General features: G+C 36.5%; 1 protein-coding gene across 1 annotated transcript in view; it reads right to left on the bottom strand.

Moving 5' to 3' along the window:
* LOC122433542 (phospholipid-transporting ATPase ABCA3-like) overlaps positions 1 to 15673 on the bottom strand; it is a 273275-nt gene that overhangs the window by 178800 nt on the left and 78802 nt on the right. Inside the window, exon 10 of the mRNA XM_043456580.1 lies at positions 1584 to 1765. Within this exon, the coding sequence (XP_043312515.1) occupies positions 1584 to 1765 (182 nt within the window). The remainder of the gene's footprint in view (positions 1 to 1583; positions 1766 to 15673) is intronic.

Here is a 15673-nt window from a genome sequence, read left to right as displayed (position 1 = left end):
CATATTTCCAATTTTGGCAAAATACCTTGATGACTCATATTCATACTAATAAAGGTGAACCTTTGATGATATAATAAAGAAATGTGTCATCACTTAGAAGATATGTATTAGTGAATGAATCTTTTCCAAATAATCAAGATAAATTATGACAAATTTATGCTTGGTTAAATATTTATTCAATTTGAAAGATATACTGATGGATATTATTTTAACAGATTAAGAAATGTTCAGTAATATGTTTTCAGATTCCAAACTTTAACCAATAGCTAGTAAATGATCATCAGTTAAGTTTTAGTGAACAACCATACATAAACTTAAAGCTTCCAAAATATGCCACCTTTCAAAAACTCCATGCCTATGTAAGGCTGCATTTTTTTTCAAATATTTTAAACAAAACAATAATGCAACAGATTGAATGCAGAGTCAGATACTCACTATCCCATGAGAATCCAGTTATCTTCAATTAAGCAAACATGAAAGATACTTGAAAAATATAAAACATGACACTATTCTCACTAATTTTTTTAATTTTGAAAATAGTTTTTTCCACCAATATGTTACATAGTTCAATATATAATGGGTTTATCAGTGATATATTTAAATAAGTTGATAAATATTTTCTAAATTCTTCAGTTTTAATTTCCAAATATGATAAATACTAATAGATGTAATTGAACCTGAAGTTCCTTGGGGAGCTCAATAATTTTTAAAAATGCAGATACATGAAGCAGGGCATTCAAAGCTGGTGCTCTGGGACAACCCAGAGGGACAGGGTAGGGAGGGAGGTGGGAGTGAGTTTCAGGATGGGAGAACACATGTGTACCCGTGGTTGATTCATGTTGATATGGCAAAAACCACCACAATATTGTAATTATCCTCCAATTGAATAAATTAATTAAAAAAAAGAAAAAAATGCAGAGGTGTTCTGAGAATCACTTGCTTTAAACCACAGACTGATAAAGAAGAGGACTGAAGATGGAGGACAGATAGAAATGTTCCCCATTTTTCTATGGCTTTCAGTTCAGTTCAGTTCAGTCGCTCAGTCGTGTATGACTTTTTGCGACCCCATGGACTGCAGTATGCCAGGCTTCCTGTCCATCACCAACTCCCGGAGTTTACTCAAACTCTTCTCCATTGAGTCGGCGATGCCGTCCAATCATCTCATCCTCTGTCATCCCCTTCTCCTCCTGCCTTCAATCATTCCCAACATCAGAGTCTTTTCAAATGAGTCAGTTCTTTGCATCAGTGGCTATGGCTTTAATTCTAAGTAATTTGGACTAATAGTAGAAAAAAAGCATATAATGGTAACCAGATATCTGACATAATTTATAATCTCCTCACTAAGGTCTTAAGGACCTTACCACACATTCCTTCAGATACAGATTTTTAATAGAAAACCATTTAATTCTATTATACATGTTACAAAGTTAACTCATAATGGTTTTAGTTGAGAAGGAATTAAAGCTGTATTAGTGTCATAAGACTGTGTGGAGGGTGTTAAAATTAAATAATTTTCACTCCTCAACAAACTCAGTATATAAGAACTGGAGTTTCTCTCAATAACAGAAATAATTAGAACTTACTTGCATAAAGAAATACCATGGCTTGGGCACACCATACTTTCCTGGAAAGACAGCATCTATATACCAGGTCAGAAGGCCATATAAGAAGGCATCAAATAAAAGCATTCCCATAATTTGAGCAAGAGTGAGTTCATCATCTGGACTCACTTGTGACAAGAAGTTATTCCACTTAGCACCGTCCTCTGAAATATAATAGGAAATAGTTACTTCAGGTGCCCAAATGTGATTAAAACAAAATTACCTATCAGCTTTATAATTAAACAATGAAGAAAAGTGCACTGATATTCTCTAGCTATAGATACTACTTACTACTTTCTGATACTTTAAATTTTAGGTTGCTCAAAGAGATAATGAAGTAATAGTGAAAGGGGTCTCTGCCGAGAGCCAGACATGTCGATTAAAATGTTGGTAGGTGACTGAAACAAAAACAAGCAATCATCAGAAGTCCGTAAAATAAGACTCAAAGCAATAAGCAGACCTATTGCTTAAGATGGTGGCCCTATCTCTCCATTCTCTCTCATGCTGATTTCCATCAAAATAACCAGCAGGGTATATAAAATTGGAAAGGTATTCATCAGTATAAAAAAATATTCCAGTTTCTGGTTTGCAAAAAGAACTTAAAAGTCACCACTCCATTCTAACAAGTAGGAAGCTGAACTGAAAAGTCTATAACTCTTCTTAGATCAATCAGATAAGTGAGGTCACAGGGCAATACATTGTCCCTAAAACTGGAGAGGCAGATAGGCAAATACAGAGAATATAATTTAATGGAGTAAAAAACAGAATCTCTAAAAGATCCAGTACTAGAGTAGAAAATCCTAAACTATAGTTAACAAATTGCTGGGGCCTTTCTAGGACAAGTCTAAAGAATTAAAAAGTCCAGGGGTGTTCAAGTCATAAGGAACTTGTGAATTCATGTTTTTGTCAATTTATCTCCAAGATCCTTATCAGTTTCTCACAGCAAATATAGGAGAAAATTCCCCTCATGCTTCCAGGAATTATGGAAGAAGGGAAGAAGGCACCATTTTGAAATGTGCCAGAGCATTCTATTCTTAATTAGGCCTGATTCATGAGAAAGTATTTTACCAGAGCATAACCTACCTAGGGGAAGGAAAATTCCAACCTGCTCTAATCATCTTGTCTCTTCTAAAGAGGAAAAAACCAAGAAGCACTGATGATTTCATAGATCAGCAACATAAGCTTATCGAAAGACTACAGCCCAATCATAGTACTATGGAATCCTTTCTCTCCCCACTACACCTTACCTCTACGTCACTAATGTCCTGTTTACTATATTTCCTTTTCCCTAGACCCTCATGTACACATTTTAACAAAAATTTACACAGCATTCTAAAGGGAAAAAAACACGGTTTGAAGAAACTAAAGCAGCATCAGAATCAGACTCTGATATGCAAAATGTTGGAAATATTAAACCAGGTCTATTATAGCATTGAAACACGTATATTATCATATGTGAAACAGATCGCCAGTCCAGGTTCAATGCATGAGACAGGGTGCTCAGGGCTGGTACACTGGGATGACCCTGAGGGATGGGATGGGGAGGGAGTTGGGAGGGGGGTCCAGGATGGGGAACACATGTACACCCATGGCTGATTCATATCAATGTATGGCAAAAACCACTACAATATTGTAAAGTAATTAGCCTCTGATTAAAATTAATTAATAAATAAACAAACCAGGACTATTTAAAATCATGATTAACATGATAAGGACTTTAATGGAAAAAGTACACAGCATGCAAGAATAGACTGATAATGCAGAGAGATGGATAAGAAAGAATCAAAAAGAAATGCTAGAGTTCTTGGCATGGCTGTGGTGGGGAAAACGATGGGCAGGAAGGAGGGAGAAAAGCCTGAGAACCCACAGCTAGCTAAAGCCTCTGGAGTAATGGGACGAAGTGCCAGTTGAGAGGTGCTGAGAAGCAATGAGCTGAAGGAGAAACTTCATTTCTCAACAATGCTTATAAAGAACTGCAAGTTTGGATTTGGTAGTCAGACAACAGAAAGCATTAACTTGTTTATGAGACTTGTATCAAGTATGTCTGAACTAATAAAGCTGTTTCAGCTTTTGCTCCAATAAATCCTTTCAGTAGCAGCAGCTTTTAAAGAAGATGAAGAGAGCAAACCAGAGGAAATGCCTCCTAAAAATAAAGATGGGGGGAAATATTAGACAAACACTAACATCAGCAGGACCAAACTCCTTCAATAAAGGAAAACATGGGTTTTCTGACAACCAGGAGCTAAGGGAGGGAAATATAAAATGTCATCTTGGAAAAGTCCATGACTAAGACCTGTTAAATAAACTAGTATGAAATCAAGGTATGATGCAGATGTAATTTAAAATGAGCAGTTTCCTTTTAAAAAATAAAATTGTATATAACAATCTTTGGAGCCACTTTAAAAAAAAAACACTATCACGTGAGAGCTTGAAATTAGAAGTAATTTTTACACAGATTTCAATACATTTGCTAATTTTTTTAGTTTCATACTATTAACTTCCAAAGACTGCAGATAATAAAGAAATTAGAACCTTTTAAAGAATTGCCCCTTTTTAGATATAACTGATTAGACTAGTTCACTAAACCAGAGCAAAAGTTACTATCTATTTAAACAGCAAGCAATTACTCTTTACCTTAACTCTCTCATTACCTAGAGCAGTCTAGCTCCCAGGAACTGCCTTATAGAAAACGAGTATTGTATTAAGAGGAAAATGCTACTAGACCATGGACTAAAAGTAAATTTAGATAAAAATAACTACAGCATTTTTTCCTTATGGGCATTTGTTTTGTTTCAAGTCATCATCAAGTAGGTTAGCAATGATAGCATTGCTATCAGTGAAGACAGCTGTTTAGCTCTTTAAAAAAATATATTTTAAGACTTTCCTGGCGGTCCAGTAGTTAAGAATCTGCCATACTATGCAGGGTACACCAGTTTTGCGGGGTGTGGCGGGGAGGACCTGAGCCCACTTGCCACAATTGTTGAAGCCCCCATGCTCTAGAGCCTGTGCTCTGCTACTAGAGAAGGCCCATGCTCCACAAAGAAGAGACAGTAGAGAAAAAATAAAATAACAAAAATATATTTTAAAATTTTATGTAAACTATTAAGTATTTTAAATAGTACACTTCAACTTAATGGATCATGTCTACTTTCATTGGAGAAGACAATGGCAACCCACTCCAGTACTCTTGCCTGGAAAATCCCATGGATGGAGGAGCCTGGTAGGCTACAGTCCATGGGGTAGCGAAGAGTTGGACATGACTGAAGGACTTCACTTTTCACTTTCATGCATTGGAGAAGGAAGTAGAAACCCACTCCAGTATTCTTGCCTGGAGAATCCCAGGGACAGAGGAGCCTGGTAGGCTGCAGTTTATGGGATCGCACAGAGTTGGACAGAACTGATGTGACTTAGCAGCAGCAGCTACTTTCATTAATCTTCAAAGAACAATCCTTCACTATCAAAGTAAATCAGTATTTTGAATGTGCCTCTTTTTATGCTGTTATTAGAGCTTGAAGCAAACAATAGGAAGCTGTTAATTTTAAAATACAAACTACAACCCCAAATTTTAATATGTATATTGTTTAATATTTGGCTGCTTTTAATTTTTAACTGTATAAACACCAAATAATTACATTGCATAGAAATGGAAAGTAAAAAGATGCACTTTCTATAACATTGTCAAAGCATTTGTAAAAGCATTTACTAACGTGAAATCCAATTTGAGTTGATCTTAATACAGGATTTCTTATTATAACACTATAATATTGTATCTTAAATGTATACATTGAACAACAGCCTCTGAAAACAATGGCCTTTCAGAACACTTTCTACATTTTCCATAAAAGGAAAGTAAGTCCATCTTTAAATATTTTACGGAATCTCTGACCACATATACTTTGTTAGATCAGTGTGTCATACGGTGGTTTGAAGTTGTTTGTTTTTGTATTTTTGAGTTATATGTAAACATTTTAATGTGCTGGTTAAATGTATAGTCAAATACAAGGGAAACATGCTTTATGCTGTTTCTTCATTCATACTAACAATTTCCTTGAAAACTCCTACAGTGTTTAATTTGGAGGCAGCTTTAGACTATTCTATTGGTGAAAACTACTTGCTGAACCCTTTTAATAGGTAATTATGTCAGAGAAGCAGACTCAGTATATTGTATTATATGCTCTTATATATAATTATCCTAAATAACTCAAAGTAAAACAATGGAAATATATATGAAACTATTAGTTCCTACTTACATGATTTAATTATATCAGGATACATAAACTGAACTTGAACTTATTTTAATGTAGACACACTATCCATTTTAGTCCATTTTACTGTTTGTGTTAAAATAACATTTCTTTCCTAAATATTATTTTCTTGACCATGGTGCACTGTTGGTGGGAATACAAACTGGTACAGCCACTATGAATAATAGTATAAAGTCTCTCAAAAATTTAAAACATATGTTCCAGTGATCCAACTAAGTATATACATATACATACATACATACATACATATATATATATATATGTACACACACACACATATATATATATATACAGAAAAAGAAAACAGGACTTTTAAGAGGTATCTGCACTCCTATGTTCACTGTAGCATTTTTCAAAATAGCCGACATAAAAACTATCTAAGTATCTATCAATAGACAAATAAAGAAAATGTGGTATATATATTCACAATGAAATATTATTCAGCCACAAAGATAAAGAAATCTTGCCATTTGCAACAACATGGATAAATCTGAAGGATACATTATATTAAGTTAAATAAGTCAGACACAGAAAGAGAAATATTGTGTGAACTCACTTGCATGTTAACAGTATTTGCCAAGGGCTGTGCTTTGGGGGAAATGGAAAGATGCTTGTCAAAGGATTCAAGCTTCCAGCTATAAGATGAATAAATTCTGTGTAGCTAATGTACAGTATAGTGAATATAGTTAATAATTTAAATATGCTTGAAATTTGCTGAGAAGGTAGTTCTTTTCTTCCTAATGTAATTATTTATTTTAAAATTTAAATTAATTAATTTTATTTTTTTATTTTTTATTTTTTTTCTTTTTTACTGTAACAATTTATTAGTGGAAATATGTGGTTGGCCATTTAGCTCAGGCCTGCTTCTTTATCATCCACTTCTCATCTATGTGCTTTTTCTTTTTTTTTTTTTTATGACTTGGAGGCTAATTACTTCACAACATTTCAGTGGGTTTTGTCATACATTGATATGAATCAGCCATAGAGTTACACGTATTCCCCATCCCGATCCCCCCTCCCACCTCCCTCTCTACCTGATTCCTCTGGGTCTTCCCAGTGCACCAGGCCCGAGCACTTGTCTCATGCATCCCACCTGGGCTGGTGATCTGTTCACCATAGATAATATACATGCTGTTCTTTGGAAACATCCCACCCTCACCTTCTCCCACAGAGTTCAAAAGTCTGTTCTGTACTTCTGTGTCTCTTTTTCTGTTTTGCATATAGGGTTATCATTACCATCTTTCTAAATTCCATATATATGCGTTAGTATGCTGTAATGTTCTTTGTATTTCTGGCTTGCTTCACTCTGTATAATGGGCTCCAGTTTCATCCATCTCATTAGAACTGATTCAAATGAATTCTTTTTAGTGGCTGAGTAATATTCCATGGTGTATATGTACCACAGCTTCCTTATCCATTCATCTGCTGATGGGCATCTAGGTTGCTTCCATGTCCTGGCTATTATAAACAGTGCTGCGATGACATTGGGGTGCATGTGTCTCTTTCAGATCTGGTTTCCTTGGTGTGTATGCCCAGAAGTGGGATTGCTGGGTCATATGGCAGTTCTGTTTCCAGTTTTTTAAGAAATCTCCACACTGTTTTCCATAGCGGCTGTACTAGTTTGCATTTCCACCAACAGTGTAAGAGGGTTCCCTTTTCTCCACACCCTCTCCAGCATTTATTGCTTGTAGACTTTTGGATAGCAGCCACCCTGACTGGCGTGTAATGGTACCTCATTGTGGTTTTGATTTGCATTTCTCTAATAATGAGTGATGTGGAGCATCTTTTCATGTGTTTGTTAGCCATCTGTATGTCTTCTTTGGAGAAATGTCTGTTTAGTTCTTTGGCCCATTTTTTGATTGGGTCATTTATTTTTCTAGAATTGAGCTTCAGGAGTTGCTTGTATATTTTTGAGATTAATCCTTTGTCTGTTTCTTCATTTGCTATTATTTTCTCCCAATCTGACGGCTGTCTTTTCACCTTACTTATAGTTTCCTTTGTAGTGCAAGAGCTTTTAAGTTTCCTTAGGTCCCATTTGTTTAGTTTTGCTTTTATTTCCAATATTCTGGGAGGTGGGTCATAGAGGATCTTGCTGTGATTTATGTCGGAGAGTGTTTTGCCTATGTTCTCCTCTAGGAGTTTTATAGTTTCTGGTCTTACATTTAGATCTTTAATCCATTTTGAATTTATTTTTGTGTATGGTGTTAGAAAGTGTTCTAGTTTCATTCTTTTACAAGTGGTTGACCAGTTTTCCCAGCACCACTTGTTAAAGAGGTGGTCTTTTTTCCATTGTATATCCTTGCCTCCTTTGTCAAAGATAAAGGTGTCCATAGGTTCGTGGATTTATCTCTGGGCTTTCTATTCTGTTCCACTGATCTATATTTCTGTCTTTGTGCCAGTACCATACTGTCTTGATGACTGTGGCTTTGTAGTAGAGTCTGAAGTCAGGCAGGTTGATTCCTCCAGTTCCATTCTTCTTTCTCAAGATTACTTTGGCTATTCGAGGTTTTTTGTATTTCCATACAAATTGTGAAATTCTTTGTTCTAGTTCTGTGAAAAATACCGTTGGTAGCTTGATAGGGATTGCATTGAATCTATAGATTGCTTTGGGTAGAATAGCCATTTTGACAATATTGATTCTTCCAATCCATGAACACGGTATGTTTCTCCATCTGTTTGTGTCCTCTTTTATTTCTTTCATCAGTGTTTTATAGTTTTCTATGTATAGGTCTTTTGTTTCTTTAGGTAGATATACTCCTAAGTATTTTATTCTTTTTGTTTAAATTAATTAATTTATTTTTAATTGGAGGCTAATTATTTTACAATACTGTGGTGGTTTTTGCTCTAAGTGTTCTTAACACACATACACTAAGTAACTATGGTAGCTTAGCTGGTAAATATTCAGCCTACAATGCAGGAGACCCCAGTTCAATTCTTGGGTCAGGAAGTTCCCCTGGAGAAGGGATAGGCTACCCACTCCAGTATTCATGGGCTTCCCCGGTGGCTCAGATGGTAAAGAATCCACCTGCATTGTGGGAGACCTGGGTTCAATCCGTGGGTTGGGAAGATCTGCTGGAGGAGGGCATGGCTACCCACTCTAGTATTCTGGCCTGGAGAATCCCCATGGACAGAGGAGCCTGGTGGGCTACAGCCCATGGGATTGCAAAGAGTTGGACAAAACTGAGCGACTAAGCATAGCACAACACATGGTGTTGTATGTGTTAATTAGCTTGAATATGATGATTATTTCACGTACGGATATAAAATCATCAAGTTGTACTGTTGCACACTTTCAAAATATATATTTTTGTGACTCATACTTCTACAAAACAAAAAACAGAATTTAAAAAGTGGCATGTTTATTTTAACTGATGTAGAAAGAGTACTTGATAATATCCAACAATTCAATTTCAATATTGAAAAGTTTAAAATCTCAACAAAATTGTAAAAAAAAAAGGGGGGGGCACTTTCTTAATAAAAAAAATCCCCTATAAAAGATAATCTATTAAAAAAAAAACCCACAACTAAAAATCACACTCAGTGGTGAAGGATAGAAAGTTTTCCTTAGTGATCAAGAACAAAATAAGCATGTCCACTCTCTCACTCCTATTCAACACTGTGTTTGATGTTATATTCATGAAAATTAGTCAAGATAAAGAAATAAAAGGCAACCAAATTGGATAGGAAGAAGAAAAACTATCTTTACTCACAGATTTTATGTACAGAAAATCCAAAAGATCCTATGAAAAAAAGAAATGTTAGAGCTAATAAGCATTCAACAAAGTTTCAGGATACAAATCCAACATACAATAATCAGTGGCATATCTACAAATCAGTAATAAATAATCAAAAAGGAAATGAAGAAAACCAAGGAATACCTCCAAAAACCAAAAAGCACTCCAAAATCAGACAAGACACTGATGCTGATGCTGGGAAATATACATATATATATATATATTTCATATATATATATGTATATATATATATATACAGGCATATATATCCGCCTGCAATGTAGGAGACCCCCGTTCGATCCCTGGGTTGGGAAGAGCCCTTGGAGAAGGCAAAGGCTACTCACTCCAGTATTCTGGCCTGGAGAATTCCATGGATTGTATAGCCCATGGGGTTGCAAAGCATGGAACATGACTGAGCAACTTACACTTTCACTATTGCATTGAACCTACAGACTCTTTTAGGTATTAACAAACTACTCTTTCAATACCTAAACACAGGATGTTTTCCTACTTACCTATGTCTTTTTTAATTTCTTTCAGCAATGTTTTGTAACAGTCAATGTACCTGTTGCATTTCTTGTTTAAATATATTCATAAGCATTTTATTCTTTTAATTCTAATGTAAATGGAATGGTTTTCTTCATTTCCTTTTTGATTGTTTATTACTGATTTGTAGATATACCACTGATTATTGTATGTTGGCTTTGTATCCTGAAACTTTGTTGAATCTCTTTACTGGCTCTAACATTTTTGAAATATCAATAGCACTGCTTGCAGAAATAAAAAAGCTAAACTGTAAAATTTACATAGAATTGCAAAGGACCTTGCATAGCCAAAACAGTCTTGATAAAGAACTAGATTAGAAGACTTATACTTCTCAATTTCAAAACTGCCAAATTGTGTGTTACTAGCAAAGGATAGATATGTAGAAGAATATAATACAATTGTGGGTACTGGTAAATTTATTTTTGACAAGAATTCTATGACAAATTGGGAACAAAGTCTCTTTTCCATTAGTACTGTTGAGATAACTGGATATTCACATGCAAGTTGAACTCAACTTGCAATAAAAGTAACTTAGATTGAAAAACTCAATCTAATAGCTAAAACTATTTTTTAAAAACTGTTACAAAAGACACAGGAGCAGATAGTCATTACTTTCAATTTGGCAAACAGACAATACCAAAACATAAACAATGAAAGAAGAGATAAATTGAATGTGATCAAAAATATAAACCTTTGTCTATGAAAAAGTACTATCACGAAAGTGAAAATACAACCTACAAAATAGATGAAAATATCATATATATAATAAAGGGCTTGTATCTAGGATATATAAAATGCTTACAACTGAACAAAATAAACAACTGACTTAAAAATGGGTAAAGGAGTTGTACTAATGTGCAATAATTCTCCAAAGAAGTTGTACCAATGTGCAATAACCACAAGAAAAGATGCTCAGTATCATTAGTCACTGTCATTTTTGCTGTTCAGTCACTAAGTCACGTCCAACTCTTTGTGACCTCATGGGCTATAGCATGCCAGGCTCCTCTGTCCTCAACTATCTTCCAGAGTTTGTTCAGACACATGCCCATCAAGTCAATTATGCTAACTAACCATCTTATCCTCCACAGCACCTTTCTCTTTTTGCCTTCAATATTCCCCAACATCAGGGTATTTTGCAATGAGTTGGCTGTTCAAATCAGGTGGCTAAAGAATTGGAGCTTCAGCTTCAGCAACAGTCCTTCCAATGAATATTCAGAGTTGATTTCTTTTAGTCCAAGGGAATCTCAAGAGTCCTCCACAGCACAATTCAAAAGCATCAATTCTTTGGCCCTCATGCTTCTTTATGGTCTAACTCTCACATCTGTACATGACTACTGGGAAAACCATAGCTTTGACTATACTGACCTTTGTCGGCAAAATGATGTCTCTGCTTTTTAATATGCTGCCTGTGTGTGTGCTAAATTGCTTCAGTCTTGTCTGACTCTTTGCGACCTGGACTGTAGCCCACAAAGCTCCTCTGTCCATGGGATTCTCCAGACAAGAATACTGGAGTGGGTTGTCATGTCCTCCTTCAGGGAATCTTCCCAGCCCAGGGACTGAACTGCCATCTCTTATGTCTTCTGCATTGGCAGGAGGGTTCTTTATCACTAGCGCCACCTGGGAATCCCAATACGCTGTCTAGGTTTTTAATTTCATAGCTTTCCTTCCAAGGAGCAAGCATATTTTAGTTTCATGGCTGCAGTGAGCATCCGCAGTGATTTTAGAGCCCAAGAAAATAAAATCTGTCACTGCTCCCACTTTCTCCCCTTCTATTTGCAATGAAGCGATGGGACTGGATGCCATAATTTTTAATACAGAGTTTCAAGCCAGTCTTTTCATTCTCCTCTTTTACCTCCATCAAGAGGCTGTTAAGTTCATTTTCTCTTTCTACTATTAGAGTGGTATCATCTGCATATCTGAGGTTGTTGATATTTCTCCCTGAAAACTTGATTCCAGGTTGTGATTCATCCAGCCTGGCATTTTTGCATGATGCTCTCTGCATAGAAGTTGAATAAGCAGGGTGACAATATACAGGCTTGACGTGCTCCTTTCCCAATTTGGAACCAGTCAGTTGTTCCATGTCCAGTTCTATTGCTTCTTGACCTGCATACAGATTTCTCAGGAGTCAGGTAAGGTGGTTTGGTATTGCTATCTCTTTAAGAATTTTCCACAGCATTTTGTGATCTACACAGTCAAGGCTTAGTGTGGTCAATGAAGCAGAAGCAGATGTTTTTTTGAAACTCCCTTCATGATCCAATGAATGTTGGCAATTTGATCTCTAGTTCCTCTGCCTCTTTGAAACTCTGTACATCTGGAAGTTCTCAGTGCACGTACTACTGAAGCCTAGCTTGAAAGATTTTGAGCCTAACCTTGCTAATCTGTAAATGAGTGCAAATGTACAGCAGTTGGAATAATCTTTTTTGGCATTGCCCTTTTTGGGGATTGAAATGAAAACTGACCTATTCCAGTCCTGTGGCCATTCCTGAGTTTCCAAATTTGCTGACATATTGAGTACAGCACTTTAACAGCATCATCTTTTGGATTTTAAACAGTTCAGCTGGAATTCCATCACCTCCACTAGCTTTGTTTGTAGGAATGCTTCTTAAGGTTCACTTGACTTCACACTCCAGGATGTCTGGCCGAGGTGAGTGACCACAATATCATAGTTATTTGAGTCATTAAGGCCTTCCTCACCTTCCCAGGTGGCTCAATGGTGGCTCCTGCCAATGCAGGAGAGAAAGGAACTGAGAAATATTTGAAGAGATAATAGTCAAAAACCTCACTAACATGGGAAAGAAAATATTCAAGGATGAGGAAGTGCTGGGAGTCCCAAACAGGGTATGCCAAGGAGGAAACTTACCAAGACAGTAATCAAGTTGACAAAAATTAAAACAAGGAGAAAATGTTAAAGGTAACAAGGGAAAAGCAACAAGTAACATACAAGAGAATATTCTTAAGGATATCAGATGATTTTTCAGCAGAAACTCTAAAGGCCAGAATAGAGATATTTAAAGTGGTGAAATGGTAATGTCATCTCTATTTTACAGTTGAGGAAATCAAGGCTTAAACAATTTAGTAAGAGGCATTCAGGAACTAGGGCTTGAAGTATTAATGTTAATTCTCTGGTACATTTCTGATAGATTCTCTGAGAAGTTTATTGAGCTTTAAAAAAAAAGTCACAAAACTTTGGAGTTAAGGAACGTTGATGTTTCTTGATGCTGTTAAAGTGCTGCACTCAATATGTCAGCAAATTTGGAAAAGTCAGCAATGGCTACAAGACTGGAAATGGTCAGTTTTCATTCCAGCACCAAAGAAGAGTAATGCCAAAGAATGTTCAAACTACCATACAATTGTGCTCATTTCACATGCTATAAATGTTATGCTCAAAATCCTTCAAGCTAGACTTCAGCAGCATAGTAATTGAGAAATTCCAGATCTCAATTTATATACAAGCTGTGTTTAGAAAAGGAAGAGGAGCCAGAGATCAAATAACCAACATCCACTGGATCATATAAAAAGCAACGGAAAAACATCTCTTTCTGCTTCACTGACTACATTAAAGCTTTGATTCCATGGATCACAACAAACTGTGAAAAATTCTTAAAGAGGTGGGAGTACCAGACCACATCTTGAGAAATCTGTATGCAGGTCAAGAGGCAACAGTTAGAATTCTATAACTGACTGGTTCAAAAATGGAAAAGGAGTACAACAAGGCTGTATATTTTCCCACCTTGCTTTTTTGTCTTATATGTAGATTACATTATGGGAAATGCCAGGATGGGTGAACCACAAGCTGGAATCAAGGTTTAGTTCAGTTCAGTGGCTCAATCATGTCCGACTCTTTGTGACCCCATGAACTGCGGCACGCCAGGCCTCCCTGTCCACCACCAACTCCCGGAGTCCACCCAAACCCATGTCCATTGAGTCGGTGACGCCACCCAACCATCTCACCCTCTGTCATCCCCTTCTCCTCCCCTCCTCAATCTTTCCCATCATCAGGGTCTTTTCAAATGAGTTGGCTCTTCGAATCAGGTGGCCAAAGTATTGGAGTTGCAGCTTCAGCATCAGTCCTTCCAATGAACACCCAGGACTGATCTCCTTCAGGATGGACTGGTTGGATCTCCTTGCAGTCCAAGCGACTCTCAAGAGTCTTCTCCAACACCACAGTTCAAAAGCATCAATTCTTCAGTGCTCAGCTTTCTTCACAGTCCAACTCTCACATCCATACATGACCACTGGAGAAACCATAGCCTTGACCAGACGGACCTTTGTTGGCAAAGTAATGTCTCTGCTTTTTAAAATGCTATCTAGGTTGGTCATAACTTTCCTTCCAAGGAAAATGCATTTTAGGGAGGAGAGATGGACTGAGACTCCTAGCGAAAGGACGCTGACAGCAGAGACACAAGAAAAACATTAATTATTCCTGTATTTTGACATATTCTGTAGCTGCTTCCGGACTTTTTTAATCCCGCCCCCCACACACACACCCTTTTCTGCCTTTTCTCCCTCTGTTGTTGTAGTTGTCGATTTTTTAAAGATTTTGAGAACTGTTTTTTTTTTTAATCACACTTTTTATTTCTGTTATCTACCTCTGCCTCTACATTGGCCTCTTGTAGTTCTATGGGGTTTTCCTTTTTTTGTTGTTGTTTCTTTTTTCCTTTTTTCTCTATTTTTTTTTAATTTAAATTAAAAAATTTTTAATTATTATTTTCCCTACATTTATTCCTTTGTTTGCTTTGCCTACTGTTCTTTTCCTGCTGCAGTTAATCTTTAATATATATAAATCTTCTTTATTGACCTCTGTTTAACTTTGCATTTCTATCTTCTTTCTTTTGTTTTTCTCACAATATTTGTTAGCTTGCTTTGTTTTCATTGCTTTATTCCCTAGTTGGCACCTTGCTTTAGTTTTCTTTTCCAGTTTGTGCTTTAGTTAGTTTTATTCTTAACTGGTGGATATCATTTTTTGTTTCCTTTGTTTGGGTCAATCTATTGTACTTTATTTTTATTTTGGACAGCTTTGGTTTTGCTTATGGGCACATATGTATGTGTGTATATTCCATTATTTTAGTTATTATTTGCCTAATTTTGTAATTGTCATTTGCCTGGGGTGTGCCATTTGTTTCTTGTTTTTGTGTATTTGTTTTAACCCCGTTTAATGCCATAACAACCACCTGTGGAGTCTCCATTTCTGACCACATATCAGGCCCTGAGCCTTTGGAGTTGGAGAGCTGACTCCAATTCCCTAGACTACCAGATAACTCCGAACCCTAGAGATTATCAAATAATCAGAACTCCCACAAAGGCAACCACTTGTATACAAGACCCAGCATCACCCAATTGCCAGTAACACCCTGTGCAGGCTGCCTTATCCAAAAAACAAACAAGACAAAAATACAAAACCAGTCATCAGCAGACAGGATTATCACTTCATTCAGCCCTATCAGAGGTGGGGGGTGGGGTGGGAACAGCCTCACCTCCTCCCACCAGGACAAGTCATACCCTACATGAAGCTTACCGAAATCACTGG

Source organism: Cervus canadensis, chromosome 32 (genome assembly GCF_019320065.1).
Source record: "Cervus canadensis isolate Bull #8, Minnesota chromosome 32, ASM1932006v1, whole genome shotgun sequence".
NCBI lineage: Eukaryota > Metazoa > Chordata > Mammalia > Artiodactyla > Cervidae > Cervus > Cervus canadensis.
The sequence above is the reverse complement of the archived record's forward strand: the minus strand, read 5'-3'. Positions and strand labels throughout refer to the sequence as shown.